At 45.2% G+C, this 19,624-nt stretch overlaps 1 protein-coding gene across 2 annotated transcripts in view; it reads right to left on the bottom strand.

The window, feature by feature from the left end:
- The window catches only part of EIF5B (eukaryotic translation initiation factor 5B), a 461,059-nt gene that overhangs the window by 263,142 nt on the left and 178,293 nt on the right, over nucleotides 1-19,624 (bottom strand). For both annotated transcript variants that reach the window (XM_085622776.1, XM_085622777.1), the window contains exon 8: nucleotides 17,232-17,333. In XM_085622776.1, the coding sequence (XP_085478902.1) occupies nucleotides 17,232-17,333 (102 nt within the window). The remainder of the gene's footprint in view (nucleotides 1-17,231; nucleotides 17,334-19,624) is intronic.

The raw sequence follows: 19,624 nt of genomic DNA on the forward strand, positions 1-19,624 counted from the left end.
GGACTTTGGTTTTGTCTGTGTTGAGCTGGAGGGAGTTGTTTTTGATCCAAGCAGCAATAGTGCTCATGCAGTTGGCTAAGTTTGAATGGGCAGTGCTGGTTGAGTCAGTAAGAGAGAGGATAAGCTGTGTACCATCGGCACAGGACACTATGTTGATGCAGTGAGCTCAGACGAGGTCCACAAGGGAAGTCATGTAGACGTTAATGACTGTTGGGCTGAGCGACAATCCTTCAGGGAAACCGCAGATGAGTTTCTTGGGTTCTGAGGTGTAAGAAGAGGGGAAGTCTAACTCGTTGAGTTCTGTCTGTGAGGAAGGAGGATATCCACTTGAAGGCCGGTCTGCAGATACCAAAGTGCTGAAGCTTTATAAATTATTATTTTTTTAAATCTGTTTTTATTAAAAAAGAAAAGTTCAAGAATACATGAGCTGTGCAGTTGTTCAAACTATGGCTTTTCGTAGTTGCTCATTACATAGAAGTGCTGGCGAACGTCTCGACATTATGCACAAATTTAACAGGTTTATCATCAATTTGCCAGTAAATTTGCAATCCCAGTTTGCATCGTTCAATGTCATTTACAGTTGATAAACTACCGCCCAGGTTATTGGTTAACGCAATCCTTATGAGGTTATTGAGGCGTGGGTTGTACATTTGGGTTTTGATTGCATAATGCTCAGTATATCAATAACTGTGGAGGCGGGTTATAATTAGGGCTCCCGGTTTTATGGTATTTATTTTTTTGCCATTTCCGTCTGTATTTATCCATATTTATTTTTTGGGCATTTTTTCTGTATTTATCCACATTTATTTTTGCCACAAGCAAAAGACGACACTACAGCTAGTATTTTTCCACATTTATTTAAATTGACAATGCACACAAATGCCCTCGGTTGTTATTGGCCAACACAATACATTCATCTGAAAACTTTGTCATTGATTTACAAGCAAATGCGCATTTCAACAGACTTTGAGGACAGTGAGGCTCTTTCTGGTTTATGAAATGTCACATGTAGGGTTGCAGGAGGCTGGATAGATGCACAGCTTCTGGGGCAGCTCTCAGGACAGCCCAGGACAGAGGGTATATCTGCTAGGTGCTAATCTAAATTGGGGTGGGGTGCCAGCAAGAACGCAAGCTGCCACCCCTTCTTTAGAATGAAGACAATGTAATCAATGTGCGATCTGGTAATGGAAGGTGTTTGAGCAGTGGTGTAATGCAACTTGAGGGGGCTCCCCCGCAAGGTACAAGAAGGGCCCCGCTCCGGATTTAATCCGAAACTCCCAGGCCAGAGTACTGTGCTGAGGGGGCCCTTGCAGCTCGGGACCCCGCCATTGTTACACCACTGAACACTGTCTTCAATCAGGAGTAAATTGTGTTTTTTCTTCATTATGTGGGTGGTGCCTTTAACGGTGCTGCTTGTCACCTGAGGTGCTTGCTACAGACTTCTCTTCTGAAACCTAACAAAGGAACACATTTGCTGGTAAATTGTAATGGAGATTTACTTTTATCTAGTGGCTTTCACTTTGATACTGTGAGAATAAGATCAGATTCCAAAGGTGAATGTTTATATGTGTATTGATCAAGCTGGAATCTTTAAGCATTTTTACGTGTTTGTAATAACGCTAAATTGAGCTTATCTAGAGCCAGGCAGGCGGAACAATTTCAGTGACTAGAGACAACACTCTGTGTCTATCGAAGCTTGTCCAGAGCAGTCAGCAGAGAGCACATTCAGTGTCTAAGACGGCTTCCCGGGCACGCACACAGCCGCACCCAAGTACTTCACAGGTCTTTAAAAGACCCTTTGCTTGTTAATGGGCTTTGTTGTATTTTCACCCCTTCTTAGAGCTCCTGTTCCCCACTCTGCCTACTGCTGGGGGAATTAGCCCACCTGAAATGTTGCGCCTCTGTGCTGTTATTGTCCTATATGTATACCAAACATTCATGGCACGTAAATAATCCAATTTAATATGCGCCCTTGGTCGATGAAGGTGTTCCGGGGCAGGGCTTTTTATTTTATTTCCATACGCTGCGCCTATGAACTCACCCTGTTGCAGGAGAGGGCGGGCGAAGAACCGGAGCTCTGCGAGAGATGGAGAGGACATTAACATTGGTTCCGATAAACAAGTTATTGAAACTTGTGCTCAAACAGGTTCCAAATACTACGACATATGGCAAAGCCTTTCTACTTCAAAAGGAGGCTGGGCGGAGGCCCAGCCGTCCGTGGGCACGTTAGAATGTATCTAAATCCACTGTTTGATATATCACACAAAGAGATTCCCGTAGGGATTTTTTTTAAAGTCTGGTTGTACTGTTTGTTCATCTTTAAGGAGGTCAGCTGTGTAATAGATTACATTTCTGAGACTCTGCACATCAACACCCACCTGTTTGCAGTCAGGAAAATGGCAGACATTGAACTGCACTGAGCTTGCAGCAGTAACAGAATTTTTTTCACTAGCTGCTTGTCATGACGTATTTCAAGGGAGAGAGTGTGGTGTAATGGCCAGAGCAGCCGACTACGTTACTGAGAATCTAAGTTCGAGTCGCAGCGTCCGCTGAGTAATAAATAATATTAATTCTTTATTTCGAGTTTTTTACATTTTAATTAGACAGTTTAGTAGGAATGTTGGAGCCAAGGTGACCGCCGGATACTGTGTGTGCCTGCTATGATGCACCAAGCAGTGAATCCCGATCCTTTCTCCACTTTGTGCCATGGTTTTATAGCTTTTATTTTTTTTTAAGAAGGTTAATTTATTAACAATTCAGACAAATTGTACATTACAAAGTCCTGTCTCTCCTTAGCCCCCCCCCCCCCCCCCCCAAAATGGACTCTGTGCTGTTATTGTCCTATATGTATACCGAACATTCATGGCATGTAAATAATCTAATTTAATATGCGCCCTTGGTCGATGAACAATTATGCGCTGCAACTACACACAACACCTCGTGCTCCATCCTTGGCTTGTGCACACAAGCTGGGTAAGGACACCCTCCCAACATTCGCCACACAAGCACGCTATAAAAACACATGTGCAACTGCACAAACTCCGCCAGTGTTTCTACACGGACCTGTAAAGTTGCATCGAGGGACCTGTAAAGAGCCGAGGGAATGACTAAACTGGCAACTTAAAAACACCGATCCCAAAGTGGAAAGATTCGAGCATGGCAGCACTGCATAATTTGCTAGTATTTTGCCGATTTTACATATAAATACAGACAAAGGAAAAATAGATTTCCGTCTGTATTTATATGTAAAAATCCGTTTAAACGGAAAACCGGGAGCCCTAGTAATAATGTAACGGCGACAAAGTAACACATAATAGGGTATGAATCTGAACAATGAAGCCAACTCCAGGTCACCCCAGTCGGCACTTCCCTGGGATTGGCACAGCTGACTGGTATTTTGGCAGTGGTTTCTGGACATCTATGGAGTGGGAGTGTGCATTCGTTTTGTTCGCTATCTCCTTAGCGTGGCTTTCTCTGCGTTGCTTGCTTTTTGTAGTATGTGCGTTTAAGGCACAGCAGCTACTGGGGGCAGTGTGGTCGTTATGGATAAGGGTTAAAGCAGCCAGAATCGTGTTCCAGCTAGTGGCAAGAGGGACCTTGCAGATACCTAAAGTGTCCTCTCGATGGAGTCCAACGCTTTCCGCTTTGGCCCTGGTGAACATCAAGCGTCTCCACATGATTATGCGAGGGGGATCAGGGGCTTGCCACCTTGGTGATCAGTCTTTTTGCTACTGCCATCACCAAATCTTTTTTTTTTTTTTTTAAATAATTTTTATTAGGCAATTTCATTACGGACAATATATACAAAACAAGATTAGAATAAGAAAATATACAATGCTAGAGATAATAGTCCAAATTTTAAGTACCTCCAAAAGATAATAGTGAGAGAAAGAAGATACAAAAGAATGCAATTCGAATAGTCTGATCAACAACAGAAATAACCCAAAATAGTCGATACCAAACTAAACTAAAACCTGTTTTTCCAAGAAATAATTGGCATCCAAATCTGAGCACCCCGTTGTCTAGCCTTTTTGCCTTTAACTGTGTAAATTGCCATTTCTTGATTTGCTATGCCCAAAAAGCGAGTTATCCAGACTTGGAAATTAGGAGGATCTATGTCTTTCCATCTAGTAGCTAATATTAGTCTATATACTGCCATACCCAGGAATAGACACATCTCTTCCTCCTTGGTATGATTCAAAGTATTGTCATACCCAATCACAAATAAAGTAGGAGACATCTGAACTTTGTGGGAAAAAACCTCTTCCCAAAAATCTGAAATTTTAGTTTTAAGCACTGTCAATTTACTACACTCAGAAAACATATGTATTAAATCTGCCGGGCCCATCCCACATCGCGGGCATTTATCGTCTGTTCGTTTGCCCCATGTGAACAGTTTAGCAGGTGTAAAATATAAATTATATACAGTCTTATAAGATTGTGCTTTAAGCGTTGCTGTGAGAAGAATCTTATCGGCAAGGGAAAGAATCTTATCTAAATCTAAATTTGGATTGTTCAATTTGGAAGCCCAGCATGTTTCAGTTCTTTCCATGTCATCTTGGCTTTGTTCCATCAGTAGCCTATATATTATGCTTATACTGGGATTTTTTCCCCCTCTGTCAATATTTTCGAGGAGAGGAACAATCTTCAGTGAAATTTGTGTAGCCTTTGCCGTAAGAATAGAGTTTATTTGGATATATTTAAAAAGATCAGATATCGGGATATTAAATTTACGTTGTAAATTGGAGAATCTCGAGCTAGATGAATCATCCAGGAAATCCCCCACTGATAGTAACCCAAGAGCCGCCCATCTTTTAGCAATATCATCATTGATTTGTGGGGAGAAGAGGGAAGAGTGCCATAAGGGTGTGTATCTATTTATTTTTGTTATATCACAATGTTTACAAATTTTTCTCCAAGCAATCGATGCGCTATCTATAATTTTAAATTTCACCTACTTAAAGTAAGATGGTTCAATTTGTCGTAATAGTAAGCCTTTTGCGTTCTTGCCAACAGCCAACTCATATATAGATGGGATAAATATAGTTGCTGTGCTATAGGGCCAAGGGCTGGCATTGAGTAGCGGGAACATCCCTTGTAGAAGGCAGGTCCAGGAATATAAGGTTATATTAGGGAGTCCAAGGCCCCCTCTTTGCTGTGGGAGAGATAGAAATTTCGAGGACCTTCTGATCTTGCCGTATCCCCAGATAAATTTAGAAATTAGGGTTTAGAAGATTTTAGTGATTTTGTCCTCAGCTAAGATGGGTATCGCACGAAATAAGTACAAGATCTTTGGGAAAATATTCATTTTGACAAAGTTAGTTCTGCCTATAATTGAGAGGTTAAGACTGTTAACCCTCAGTAACTCCTTTTTAATATTTGCTAGCAGGGAGTCATAATTGAGTTTGTTGATATTCTCCACCTGAGGGGATATACAAACACCCAAATATATAGCACTAGATGTCTTTCGGGGGTCATTAAAAAAGGTGTTTTTAGTGCATATAACAGCAGTTTTCCCAGTATTCAGAGAGTATCCAGACATATCTCCAAATGACCGAGTTATTTTTTCGATTTCTTCTAATGCCTCATAAGGATCAGGTGTCACAATCGCCACATCATCGGCATAGGCCAGTACCTTAGTTTCATAGATGCCTGTTTTGATTGGTGTTATAGCCGCATTTGCCAATAATTTCTCGATCAAGGGATTTATGTATAGGGCAAATAGTATTGGGGAACATGGACATCCCTGTCTTGTGCTCCGTTGAATTTTAAATTGTCTCGACTCTAAGCCCATCGTTAGAACTTTTGCTACCGGATCTTGATACATGGCTTGTATTGCTTTGATAAACCCTGGCCCAAAGTTATTAGAGTCCATTATTGCCCAAAGATATCTCCAGGAAACTCGATCAAAAGCCTTCTCGGCGTCAAGGAGGATCATGGACATCTGGCCCCCCGTCACCGTCATGATGTCGAATAGTGAAATCACCCTGCGGGTATGATCCGTGGTTCCCTTATGGGGGATAAACCCATGTTGCCACGGGGAAACCAGATGTTCAACCACCCCCCTGAGCCGATTGGCCAAGACTTTTGCATACATTTTTGTATCTGAATTTATTAGCGAGATAGGACGATATGATGTAGGGTATATTGGCGCCTTGCCCTTCTTAAGAAATATCAATATATTAGTCTCTCTCCAAGACTCCGGGGTGGTTCCATTCGTCTGTATCCCTATACAGAGATCTAAAATATAGGGTAAGATTGTTGATCCCAAGCTTTTATACAGATCTATAGGAATCTTATCGGGGCCGGCTGCCTTGCCAGGTGCAAGATCTTTTATCGCCCTTTGTACCTCCTCTTGGGTAATATTCTTTTCTAACTCTGCTCTACTATTTGCGTCGAGAATGTTGCTCGGACCCCAGTCACATAGTCCCCCTTGTAATTTGTCCATCTCAAGAGAATCTTCATTTTTATAAAGCTCTCCATAATAACTCTTAAAGACATCTAGTATTTTATCGGATTCTGTATAAGACGTATCGTTTGCGTGAATAGTGTTAATTTTGTTGAATTAATGATTTTGGCGGGTGCGAAGGGCCAGTTGCTTTCCAACCCTTTCCCCGTCTTCATATAGTTTGTTCCGATTAGATTGAAAAATTTCCGCGGCTTTCTGATTAAGCTTACTATTAATCTCTGTTTTTAAAATTAATAGCTTGCGTAGTGAATCTTGGCTATTGTCTCCATTATTTATAGTATCTATATGTTCCTGCTCTGCCTTGGCTAAATCCGTCATCAGTTGCTGATTAACCAGGGCTGCCTTTCTCCTCAATTTGGTGACGTAGCTCATAGTTTCCCCCCTGAGACAGGCCTTAAAGCCATCCCACACCATATTCCTTGTTGTGCTGTATCGGTTGCAATCAAAATAGCCCTGTACCCAAATCTTAATATGTTCAATATATTCTTCGCTTAACAAAAGTTTTCTATCAAAGGTCCATCCCCAAATCTAAGAATCTGGAAGTGACTTTGTTGTTACGGTTTCTCCGGTACAGGTGTAGAATGTATGTGTACCATTTGGGCGAGAGGGCTTATTCTGTGTATTGCGACAGAGTGTCTGTTACCACTTTCCAGTAGTCAAGTAGGACAGGGCATCCCTAAAGCATGTGTAGTAGGTCCACATAAACGAGTGAGCATCTGGGGCATGCAGCATCCTGGCGCCTAAAGTATTGGTTGATCTTTGCGGGTGTGAGATATGCTCTGTGGGTGACGTAGAATTGGATTTGGCGTAGGCATGCGTTCCTGGGAACTTGTATTGGGCTCGTCAGTACCGAAGACCTTTTTAGAGTTTGTGAGTTGGCGGCCTAAGTCATCTTCCCAGTGCTGTCGGAGTGGTGATAGGTTGGTCGCTGTGTGGTGTCTAAGCGAGGCAGCGAGCCATTTGGTTAGGTGTCCCTCCTGTCATGTACATGTATGTATTGTATAGTAAGGTGTGTCGCTGGTTCAGTGGTTAAATAGCCTCATTTAGCGGTGAGCGTTGCTAGGAGAGAGTGGTGGAGTAGAAACTGGCCAAGGGGCAATTCATTCTCCTCCACCAATGTCGTGTATGGGAACAGGTCTCCTATATCTCGCACCCCTGCTTCTCGCCAGCTTTGTAGCTCTGTCGCTTTGGTGATTGTGGTACCTCTGGGTGTTCCTTCCAGTGGCAAGGCTGGTGCGTACGGGGGGACTGTGCGGGTGATATATAGCGCTCTAAGGTAGCATCTGTGCGCTACTTTGAGTAACAGCGAGTCTGGAGGCTTGGTTTTTGAACAGGGGTGGAATAGTCCTGAAAGTTCTGAGAGGTGTAGGGGCAGCTGTGTCATTGCAGTATCTCCTCTGTGGCGGCCCGATAGCCATCTGACCACCCACTGCAGTTGTGCGGCCAGGTAGTATTGCTCTAGGTTCGGGCAGCGAGGCCTCTCTGGCCTGTGGGCAGGTAGAGCTTGTTTATCGCTAACGGAGTCTGGAGTTTCCCCATATAAAGTCTTTGACCAGTTTTTCCCAGCGGGTAGAAGAAAGAAGGTGGGACATACAGCGGGAGATTTGTAAAGTAATACAAGAATCGGGGCAGACTCACAATTTTTGTGAGGACTACCCTTCTCGTCACTGACAACAGGAGCGTGCTCCAGAATGTCATCTGGGATCAGACAGCGGTCAGGGCTATGCCTAGGTTACTATCCAACAAAACCGCTGGGTTCTACTATATGCAAATTCCGAGATATCGGACCTGTACCCCGTTGAGGGCGTAGCCCGGATCCCTGTATTGTTCGCTAAAGGAGTATAGGCAGGATTTGGGATGTTCACCCTCGGCCCCGATATGGAGGGAAAGCTTTCCAGCGTGAGTGCTAGTTGTTGTGGAATTTGATCGATGTCTTTTATATACAGCAGGAGATCGTCTGCATAGAGAGATATTGTGTGTGTATGTGTGCCATCCCCTAGTGCAACACCGTCACTCATCTCAGAACGGAGTGCCTCGGTCAGTGGCTCGATAGCCAGTGAGAATAGCAGGGGGACAGGGGACATCACTGTCTAGTCGCCCTCCGCACACTCACCGGGCTCGATATCTACGGGCCTGTTTTGACTCGCACCGTTGGGGCGTTATAAAGTAAGCTTACCATGCTTAGGAAGGTATCCCCTAGTTTGTATCTCTCCAGTGCAGCGAATAGGAACCCCAGTTCCAAGGAGTCAAAAGCTTTATCAAGATCTAGTATCAGGCAACCTGCGCACGGCCAGCGGGTTTTCTAGTAAGTTGCGATTCAGAAGAATCGCCTCCGATTTAATGACGTGCTCCTGGAGGGACTAAACCCGTTCTGGTGTGTTTTTGCCAGAGTGGGGTCCACCTGCGTGAGAATATCAGTTAATAGCTTTGCTAATATCTTATAATTGACATTGAGAAGAGCTAGTGGCCTGCATGATTTCTCCTGGTAAGAAAAACTCAAAGCCTAAGCACACCTCTGCACCCATCGCCCCTGGGCAGTGAAGAAAAGGGCCAATGGTGCCCCTAAGACCCCAAGCATCATGAGGCCTGAGGCCCCCTGTTGGTTTAGCCCGAATGCCCTCCCAATCAAAGCCTGCAGCCTCTTTTTACTGTGACCACTCTCCATGGAATAACATTGGGCACACAACGCTGTTTAGCACCTCTGCACCTGACCGCTTTAGTGCTGCTGGTGCTGCCTTGGACCTTGCCCACTACTCACCTTAAGTCCTCGAGAAGGGTCCTGTAAGTCGCTGTAATATAACCAAACACCGCATTGACTTTTCCTCCCATAGAATAACATTGCAGCTTCCAGAAATTGCAGTAAGTGTCGACTTTTTGAACTCTAAAATATTTCTATTAAAAAAGGCACTTACCTGAACTAATTGTTTCTGGTGCAAAAGCAGATATAAAGATAATGGTTATTTTCCTAAATTTATGTGGATCTCCTTGGAGGTTGTACCGGACACGAGGGCTTCGTCGCCAGGACGCCCACCGAACAATGACGCCAATGAGGACTCTGATGCCTGAAATTGCCCCTTGCCTGGGACATGTGCTACGATTTGTGACGGACACTTCTGATCCGTAAGATCGACCTAATGTGGGGGGTTCGAGGTGTAATGCAGGGGGAATACACTGATGCACGGACTTTTTTCCCTACGCAATGCTTTTTAAGATGGGGACTTTGCTACCCCCCCCTGCCCCCCCCCCCCCCCAAGTGTCTGGTACCAGCCGATGGAGTTAGAGGTTTGGCCTCACACCTCGGCGGTCAGCAACTCACTTCTATGGAGTGGGGTGGGATGGCCAGGAACTCACATGACTGTGCTGCAGTTACTATAGAAGTATTATTTTGAATTTGCAGAGTTCACTAAAGGGAAATGGGGCATTGTCTACATGCCCTCACTGAGCGTGGGTTTGCAGAGGAGGGAAAAGTGATGATGCCCAAGGGGTGGGGGGTTGTTGGGGTCGTTCTTTGTTGGGATTGGGCCTTCCTTCATGTGAAGTACTGTTTAAACTGCCAGAGGTTGCATGACCTGGGGACACTGCGTATTGACTTGCGAGATGGGCGGATTTCTTCCGGGAGCAGTGTTGAGGGGGGAATGCTATGGCGTCCACCATGACTAAATTACTTACCTGGAATGTACGCGGTATCGCTACATTTGATAAACGTAGACAAATATTTGCTTACCTGAAGAGATACAAGGTGTTGGTGGCATGTTGTCAAAAAACCCATGTCTGGGTGATTAAATAAAATGTCTGAAGAAAAGGTGGCGAGGGCAGATTTATGCCACCTCTTATTCCGGGTTTGCAAGCGGTGCACTCACATGGGTAGCACCAGGAGTCCAGTTCCAACACTTACATCACGTGGTTGATGTGGATGGCCGGTATCTTATATTACATGGGAGGCTTGATGGCTCAGAAATTTGCATTGTAAATGTGTATGCCCCGAACGATGGCAGCTCCTCCTCCATATCTTGGAGCTCCAATACTGTTCACTGGATACTTTAACTGTGTGCTGGATGGTGCGCTGGATAGAGGACCCCCCCCCCTCCCCCCCCCCCTCCCCCCCCCCCCCCCCCCAAATGCACACAAAACCAAAAATGACACTGGCGCTCCATCGCATACTGCAGGGCTTACAACTCCGAGATGTATAGCGAGAATGCTTCCCCCTAACAAGACAGTTCTCCTGCAATACTCCTGCTATGGGCACTTCCAGTAGATTAGACTATTGGTTTTATTAATAATGGCCTCTTCAGTCCCCCGATAGGTACCCCTATATAATGCAACATGTGGCAACTGTACGGGAGCAGGCGTTACGTAGAATAGACCGACATGCTCTGTATGCACCAGACATGCCTTTATGGGCGGTCCGTCCATCTGCGGCAACAGCGGATTCTATTTTGGTTAGCCGCTGGAGGGAAGGAGGCTGTCTACTGATGGGGGACCTGCTGTATACGATCGGCCGCTTCATGACCCGTGAGGAGGCATAAACTAACTTTGATCTAGGTCCGGCCCAGTTTTTACAATATGCAAAAATATCGAGAGTCGTGCGAGAGCTATGGCAGACTTTTCCGGATGAGCCACCCGTTACTAGTATGCTTAAAACTATGCTAGAAATGGTGGTGGTGGTGGGGGGGGGAAGGGGGGGGGGGGGGGGGGCACTGATATAGTTTTTAAGTTTGAATCCTGAAATCAGACTTATTTGCCATACGTGGGGACACATCTTATCAAGGAAATTGGAAGGGATACGGTTGACCCTTATTGTGGGGTTGTTCTCCTGAGTTGCTACATATGATTGCATAATTCTTCACCTGATAATTAAAGCCCTGATGAAGTTCCTCCATAGGAACGAAACGCTTTGGCTAATAGCCATTTTGAAATATTTACACCAATAAAGAAAACTGATGGACTAACTTGGATGACTTTGACTCCATTCCTGGTGCACCTTCCTTCTCCAACAGAATTTGCTTTACCTGGATCCCAGTGGAGCTTAACTGCGGCGAGCTCCGGAAGTGAATGCACAGGACTCTCATTATTTATACATGGGGATTGATGTGCTGAACCTTAGGTCAGCTGCTGCTGGGAGTGTTTTTTGTTTCGGATATTGTTTTTATATAGAGACTTAAGAGATAATCTTCCGAAAGAGTCGCTGCGCTTTCAGCAGAAATGGGAAGATGCACTGGAAGAGTTCCTGACGGAGGCAGAATGGCGGAAGCGCTCGTTTTAAATTACTCCACTACAATGTTATACACCAGGTATATCTAACCCCACGTTCACTACATGTAATATACTCCGCTCTGGAGGACTGTTGCCCTAGATGTCACACACAGGGGTGGAAATTATCCATATGATCTGGACTTGTCCCACATTGCAGTTTTACTGGGAGGAAGTACTGGGAAGACCGGGAAGGGCCACGGGCTGAACTATTACACAGGATATTAGGACGGTGTTACTCGGCCTACTGCCAACTCCCAAAAATAAAAAATTAAGCAGGCGATTTGTAAACGTGGGCCTAGTGTTGGCCAAGAGGCGGGTGGTAATTGCCTGGATGCAACCAAGACCCCAGAAGCATTCAGACTGGGTTCGAGATATAAATGAGTGGGCAACGGCAGAGTTGGTCTGGATGTGTTTTAAAGTAAGGAGCGATGAAAAGGCAGAGGAAGATCGATTAGCATGGTGTAAGAAAGTGGCTCTGTATATACTGTTCCCAAATAGGTACAGTATGCACAGAGTCCCCAGAGGTTTGGCAGAGGCTACAGTTCGATATAACCTTACTCTCTAAAGTGGTAGCTTGGTCGAGCAGTAAGGCAGTATCAGAGGACAGTGTAAAGCATTTGTTGTTACACACTCAGCCAGCAAATGGACTCACACACTCAAGAACTGAACTCTAGGCCAATGGTTTTTGTATCAAATTGTATTGTTGTTTTATTTTAGAACCAACAATAGATATCAAAATATACTTTCTTCAGAATGAGATGCTTTAGATAAATACTTTCAATAGGCAATAGACTTTGGATGCAGTAGATACAGTTGCTGCAATAGGCAACACAATTTCAAACACAATTATACATTGAGCTCAATGGGAATTTCTAGTTAAATGCAATAGATTACTTTTTGGATTACTTTATTACCACAGGACTGGATCCTAGATTCAGTCCTGGGACATATCCTGTAAACAGTTGAGTAAAAGCGTTTTGGTTACAGTAGAGATTTTTAAGGAATATTATTGTATTTTAAAAGTTGAGAGAAACTTTTTCACATAGAATCAAAAATGATATCCTATGGGAGGAAATTCACATAGCAGGTAAGTGGGGTTATAGTTACTTTTTCTAACTCAGTGTTGGATCCTGGATCCTGCACTGGGACATCTCCTGTAAACAGTTGAAAGAATGTGTTTTTGTTATACAGGCGATTTATAAAGAATATTTGTAAGGTTGCAAAATCGACACTTGGAAACTTTTTCAGCAAAAATCAGGCAATGTTATCCTAAGGAAGGAAATTCAAGGTACCGGTAAGTACAGTCAGGGTCAGTGCTGGGCACCAATATCCAGCACTGGGATCTCTTCTGAGAACAGGTGAGTAAATTTGTTTTAGTAATTTGGCTGATTTTAGATGAATATTTTAAAGTTTCAACACTCAACACTTAGAAGAATTTCCAAGTGAAACCAGTCAAGGTTACCCTATGGAAGAAAAGAGAGTCATCAGCTTTTGGGTAAGTACTCGACTGGCAGAGTTAAGGTTCTGGGCATAGACTCAGGGGTCTCCCAGGGTCAGGTAAGTACAGTTGTTACACCCTCAGCGGCACTGGGGCAGCCGGGTGCAGAGTGAGTTAGGCCCAATGTTATCCTATGGGAGGCAGGGGGCCCTTGGTTGGTGGCTGCTGGCTAGCAGGCCACGCGGCTGTGGGAGTTGGGCTCCTGGGCACTTGCTCAGGGCAAATGAGGAAGTAGGTTAGAGTAGAAGTTGCACTGCCAGAGCCACTCGGGCGGCTGGGTGCAGGGTGCTTTTGAGCTGTCGGGCACTCAATGGATTGCAATGGAGAAGCTCAAGAACGAACAAAGGCTGCAAGCTTGGGGACTAAGATTCTTCAGGTGCGACCACCACTTCGAGCGGTAAGTTGGGTAGTTGGAGGATAGGTAGGCACCCAGGAGTTGGGCACAGGGGGCCGCAGGGCGCCGGGTGCAGGGGTGCCTTTTGGTGTTGGGAAATCTTACCCTCTGCTGGTCGCAGTTGGAGGGGTCCCTGGTTCTGAGGCTGCAGGCGTCATCAGGAGTGTCGCGGTGGGTCCTTGGGTGCTGGATTCGGGGTCACAGTCGCCGGGGGGGGGGGGGGACATCCTCGATGTCCTTGTCCACTCCGGCACAGGCCAGGCTTGGCGGGTGCAGAGTGTGCAGGGTTCGCGGTTCCTGGCTGATGCCAGGGGTCAGTTACTTGCTTTGAGCAGTACCACTGCTCGTGGGAGTCCCAGTTGCTTAGAGTCACAAGGTAGACCGGTCCTCCGGGGTTTGTGAGGTTGCTGACCACTGGAGATGCCAGCGTTTAGCAGGAGCAGGTTCGAGGGTCGACAGGCCGGTAGGGCTGGGGCCAAAGCAGTTGGTGTCTTCCTCATGTTAGCAGCTGCACGGTGGGTTTTCTTGTTTCTTAATCTTCTTTGCTGTTTCGGAATTTGGATCTAAGGAAGGAAGGTTCAGTGTGCCCCTAAATACTAAACTTAGGGGCGTTACAGGTAGGTAAAGGGCAGGGACCAAAGGGTCCCTGCCCTGGGGTGGGTACACTCCCTATCCTGCCACTCTTCTGTGGGAGGGGGGCAGTAGCCTAGTAATGATTGAGCAGGGCTTCCCATCTTCAAGATGGTGAGAGCCCGGAGATGTGCTTCACCTCGCCTCCTCCACCTAAGGGGTGGGGTTGGCAGAGGCTGGCAAACCCCATTTCCTTCCTTGGGGTTTCCGGACAGTCTTCCCGCCAGAATGGGGGTCAGAACCGGTAGGGGCCAGTTGCTGAGTACAGCAAGTGGCCTGGAGAAGCTCACAAAGGCAGCATGCCTTTGAAGCTTCCCCTGCCCATCCTGGGGGAGGAGACCTAGCACAGCGCACAGGATGTGATTGTTGCAGGCCTAGGAGAGTGGATGGCTCTCTACCCAAGGGTCCAGCAACATGTCTGCTGTGTGGCAGCCTAGGCAGCCCCTCAGACAAGACGTGGATTGTAGGTTAGGTTCAGGGGACAACTCTAAGTTGCCCTCTGTCGTGCATCTTACAGTAAATCCCACACTGGCATCAGTGTGGGTTTACTGTGCTGAGAAGTTTGATACCAAACTTCTCAGTCTTCAGTGTAGCCATCATGGTGCTGTGGAGTTCGTGTTGATGACCTCCCAGCACCATATGCTCTTAATGGCAGCACTGCACTTACAGTGCCCAGGAATGGAACTGGGTACTGTAGGGGCACAGGGCTCATGCACCTGTGCCCACACCACTGGCATAGGACACCCAGCTAGAGGGGTGACTGAGGTATGCCAGGGTAGTGTATGTTGTGGGCAGGGCACACAGGGATGTGTGCCATATCGACTCTGTTTAGTTCTGCACCAAGACACTCAGCCTGCAAAGGCAGTGTGTGTGTGTCAAGGTACAGTGCCTCTAAGGTTGGCACAATAAGTGCTGCAGCCCTTAGGGGCCTTCTCTGGTCACAAGGCCCTGGGTACCTGACATGTGGCCAGAGATGCCAATTGGGTTTTGGCTGTTAGGCAGTTTTTAGGGAAGGAACACAGGCCCTGGGCACCTGATTGGCAGGAGCCCAGGCCACACCAAGTCAAAGAGCATCAGTAGTCTGGCAACACAAAATTAAAAGGGGGGGTTACTGCAACAAAAACCCACTTTCTCACACATGGGCATCCATGATTTCCGAATTACAGGAAGATCAGAGTCACCCCACACACTGCGCTCAAGACAGGGATGATACTCAGGAGGGTAACTCTAGTGGGAACTCGGACAGACGCACCCCGACACCTGAATAACGGATATATCATATTGGACGAATGGTAGTCACAGACAAGACTGAAATGATATGGATCAATAGGAAGGTGGGGGGAGGCGTTACTGGGTATTTAGTTTTTGTTAAAGTTCATTTGGCCGTTATGTTTTGTAATCTTGTAGACACTACCGTTAGGAATGCACATCGTCGGGGATATCAGTGGAACCACACTTATAGTCCGACACGCGCTTTTGTATAAATGCGGATTCCAAAAATGTGTCTTATGCCACGCAATGTACGTATTGTGCAGACTGTACTGTGTTTACGGTTGAAAATGCTAATAAAAATATATTAAAAAAATAAATAAAACTTGATGTGGATCTCCTTCTTGACTATTGTGTACATTTTCAGATGTCTTGCACTCTTCTGTGATAAGCCTAAGGCTGTTCGACCACATTACCCCCAAGAAGAGTGCACATTGGGTTTGCCATAGAAAACCCCTGTCCACTCAAAGAAAATCCTCGACCCTTTACACGATATATCTCATTTTGAAATATCACATAAAAATCCAGCTTCCCACAGGATGATGATGTTGCTGGCAGCTACAAGACTGGAGAACTCCCTGACGAAGGTGGAGAGTTCTTTGCCATTGTTGGAGCAGGCTTCGAGTCTGGGAGTTAGTGCTTTTATCTGTGCGTCTCTTAGTTGTTGGTGGAAGAGTTTTAGGGTGGCTTTGTATGTGAATCTTGCAGTGGTGTTTGTGTCCAGTCTCCATTTTCTCTCAAGTTGTTTGCAGTGCGCTTGGACTCCCTGAAGTCATTTGTGTACCAGCTGGGTCGCTTGTTGTTTTTGTAGTTCTTGTTTCTGGTGGGAGTCATGTGGTTGGAACAGTCAGTGAGACATTTATTGAAGTGCTTGGTGTCTACATCCTTGTGTCAGAAGCCATAGTGGTGCAAAAGAGCACTAGGAGGTTCTTCCTCCTTGCATAACCTTTTCCTGCCAAACAGACTGGGTCCAAAGCCTCTGGGAAAAATTGAGGTATAGTGTCAGGAGCTATTTGACACCAATCAGTGATTGGCGATATCAAAGCCATAATACTGCTTTGCTCTCACCAACCTCTGCATTTCTTGATGGTACCATCTGACAGCATTTTTACCCTGAGGGCCCCAGATCCTCCTGTTCAGCAACAACCTGAAATGTAAAAGTATGAGCCATACCGAATGTTGGAAAAACCTCTAAAGAAAGGTACAGCTGACATAAAGCCTTCTGGAAAACCACAAATGTTACATTTAGCATAATAGGAAAAGAATGCCCTTTAGTGCAGAATTTTATTAGGAAAGATTGTGCAAGGAGATGAGGTCAGTCTCTGGTTTAGTTGTGTGCTTTACTCCCTCTCAATCCATGTAAAAAAAGAGGAGTGTGCCACCCTGCCATGAGGAAGCAGAAAAAATATCTTTGTGTCACTGGTAGGTAGACAGAAGAACGATATCGGCCACAGAAGTCAGGGACGAAATATACATTGTAAAGAACAGAGATTCCAATCAGCTAAGGATGTAGATTGAGACAATGTGGAGAGAGAGACACTCAGCATAGCGGGATGATAACTATGCACTGGAAATGAAGTATGATAAACATAAACATAAGACAAATCTGTTCCAAATAGTATTTACTCATCTTACCACTGTGAAGAACAAAAAAACATAGTGTCGCATTACTATCTTGAAATAATTTTGAACTTTTTAATTTCACCAAAGTCACTTACTAGATGGTTCCACTGAGAGGGGCATCTCCTCTTCCTTTTCTGGAACTGGTGATTCTGGAACCACTTCCATTGGAGAAGCTATATCAGGTACTGCTTCTGAAACTGAGGTAAAAATATATTCCCACTTTGAATGCATGCTATAAGCAACACAAATATTTCACCTCTCTTTACTGTATGTGGAGAAATTACTTACAAACTACCATTTTATATTACTCACAGATTATTTTTCGAATTACACCTGTGCTTATCAAACCTTTTTTAAATTAACACCGACCAAGTACAGATTAACATCAAAGAATCAGTGTGGTAAACCTTAATGGAAGTTATTTATCAAATGACCAAATCAAAATATGAGATAAATGTGTCAATGTTCTATATATCAATATGGATTATGTTACTTACCCTGTAAGGTTCTGTTCATGGTGGTCAGTGCTATAGATTCACCCACTCTGCATACTCCTGCCATCTAGTGTTGGGTCTGTGAATCTAAAGCATTACATGCCACGAACAGATGCTTACAGGATACGTAACAATCCGTTCTATGGCATGTGTGGCTGTAGATACACATGCTCTGCATAGACTGTAAAGCAGCACCTCCTTAGAAGCGGTGGCTAGCGTGTGGGAGTTGCAGTAGTTTGAAAAAGGGTACGTAGCACTGCCTGACCTACAATGACTTGTTAGCGTGCTAACATGTCTACACAGTAGTGTTTAGTAAACGTATGTGGTGTAGACCATTTAGCAGCTTTACAAATTTCAGCTATGGGGCTATTTACTAAAAAGACCATAGTTGCTCCCTTTTTATGAGTAGCGTGTGCTCTGGAAGTTGCAGGTGTAAAGGGCTTTTGGCTTTAATTTAAAAGTTTGAATGCTTTTTACTATTCATCTGGCTATGCCAGACTTGGATATAGGGTTGCATTTATGAGGTGCTTTGTTTTTCTGAAAGTTTTAATTCTATCTATATAGCACATGAGTGCTCTCTTTACGTCTAAGGTATGGAGAGCTCTTTCTGCTATTGAATCAGGGTTAGGGAAAAAGACGGGTAACTCAATGGACTGATTGTGATGTAACAACCTTTGGTAGGAATTTAGGAGTACCAATTTGTTCCAAGGTTAGTGCTTGGAGCTCACTAACATGCAGCCAGAAATGCCACTTTCCATGATAGAAACTGAAAGGGGCACAAGTGCAAAGGCTCAAAGGTTGGACCCATGAGCGTAGTAAGCACAATGTTTTGGTTCAAAGAGGGTGCTGGAGGTACACAAGGTGGAATAACTCGTTTGAGTCCTTCCATGAATGCTTTAATGACTGGAATTCTTAAGCGTGATGGATGCTATTTTGGAGAGAGGCAGCTATTGCAGGAAGATGCACTCAAATAGAAGTGTATGCTGAATTAGACTTTGGCAAATAAAGCAAGTACCAAATAATGCCCTGTGCAGTGGTTTTGATAGGATTGATTTGTTTTGGTTGGCAGTAGAAAACAAAAGGTTTCCATTTTGCAGCATAAGAGGCTCTAGTTGTGGTTCTACGTGCCGGTTTCAGAATATCCATACATTCTGATGCTGAGTTTAAATAACCAAACTCTGAAGACCTCAGAAACCAAATTGCTAGGTTGAGCATCTTCTGGTCAGGGGGTCTTATTTGTGCTTGATCCGGAGTGTCGGAGGTCCAACCAGTTGGGGAGCTTGCTGTGTGGGACAAGTAACAGATCAGGCTAACGTGCCCATGTGGGACCTACAAGTATCATGGTGAGGGAGGTCTGTCTGAGCTCTGAACCAGAAATGGAATGAGAGGGAGAGTTGGAAAAGCGTAGCAAATATCCTAGACCACCTCATCCATAGTGTGTTGCTGTTGGATAGTGGGTGTGGGAACCTGGATGCAAAGTTTTGAGCATTTTGAATTTTCGGCTGTGGCGAAATGATCTATGTGAGGAAACCCCCACTTTCGAAAGTAGGAAAGGAGGACTTGTGGGTGGAATTCCCATTTATTAGTCTGTTGGTGCTTTTGCTGAGCAGGTCTGCAAGATCGTTGACTGACACCCGGTGTGAGAAAGTGCACTCTTTCTACATGGTTGCCCCCACTTTTCGCTGAATTGCTGATGTGCTTTGACTGAGTGTGCCCTGGGCTCCTGCTAATCAGGCACCCAGGGCCTATGTTCTTACCTTACAACTGCATTAATGCCTAAACCCAATTGTCATCTCTAGCCACAGCTCAGCCCCTGGTAAATGGTACCACAGGGACCCAGGGCACTGTGACCAGAGAGGGCCCTGAAGGGCTGCACACTTATTGTGCCACTCTTAGAGGTCCTGTACCATTACACTCACACACTACCTTTGCAGGCTGCGTGTTTTGGTGCAGAACAAAGTGAAGTCGACATGGCACACATCTGTGTGCCATGT

Source organism: Triturus cristatus, chromosome 8, assembly GCF_964204655.1.
Source record: "Triturus cristatus chromosome 8, aTriCri1.1, whole genome shotgun sequence".
Lineage (NCBI taxonomy): Eukaryota > Metazoa > Chordata > Amphibia > Caudata > Salamandridae > Triturus > Triturus cristatus.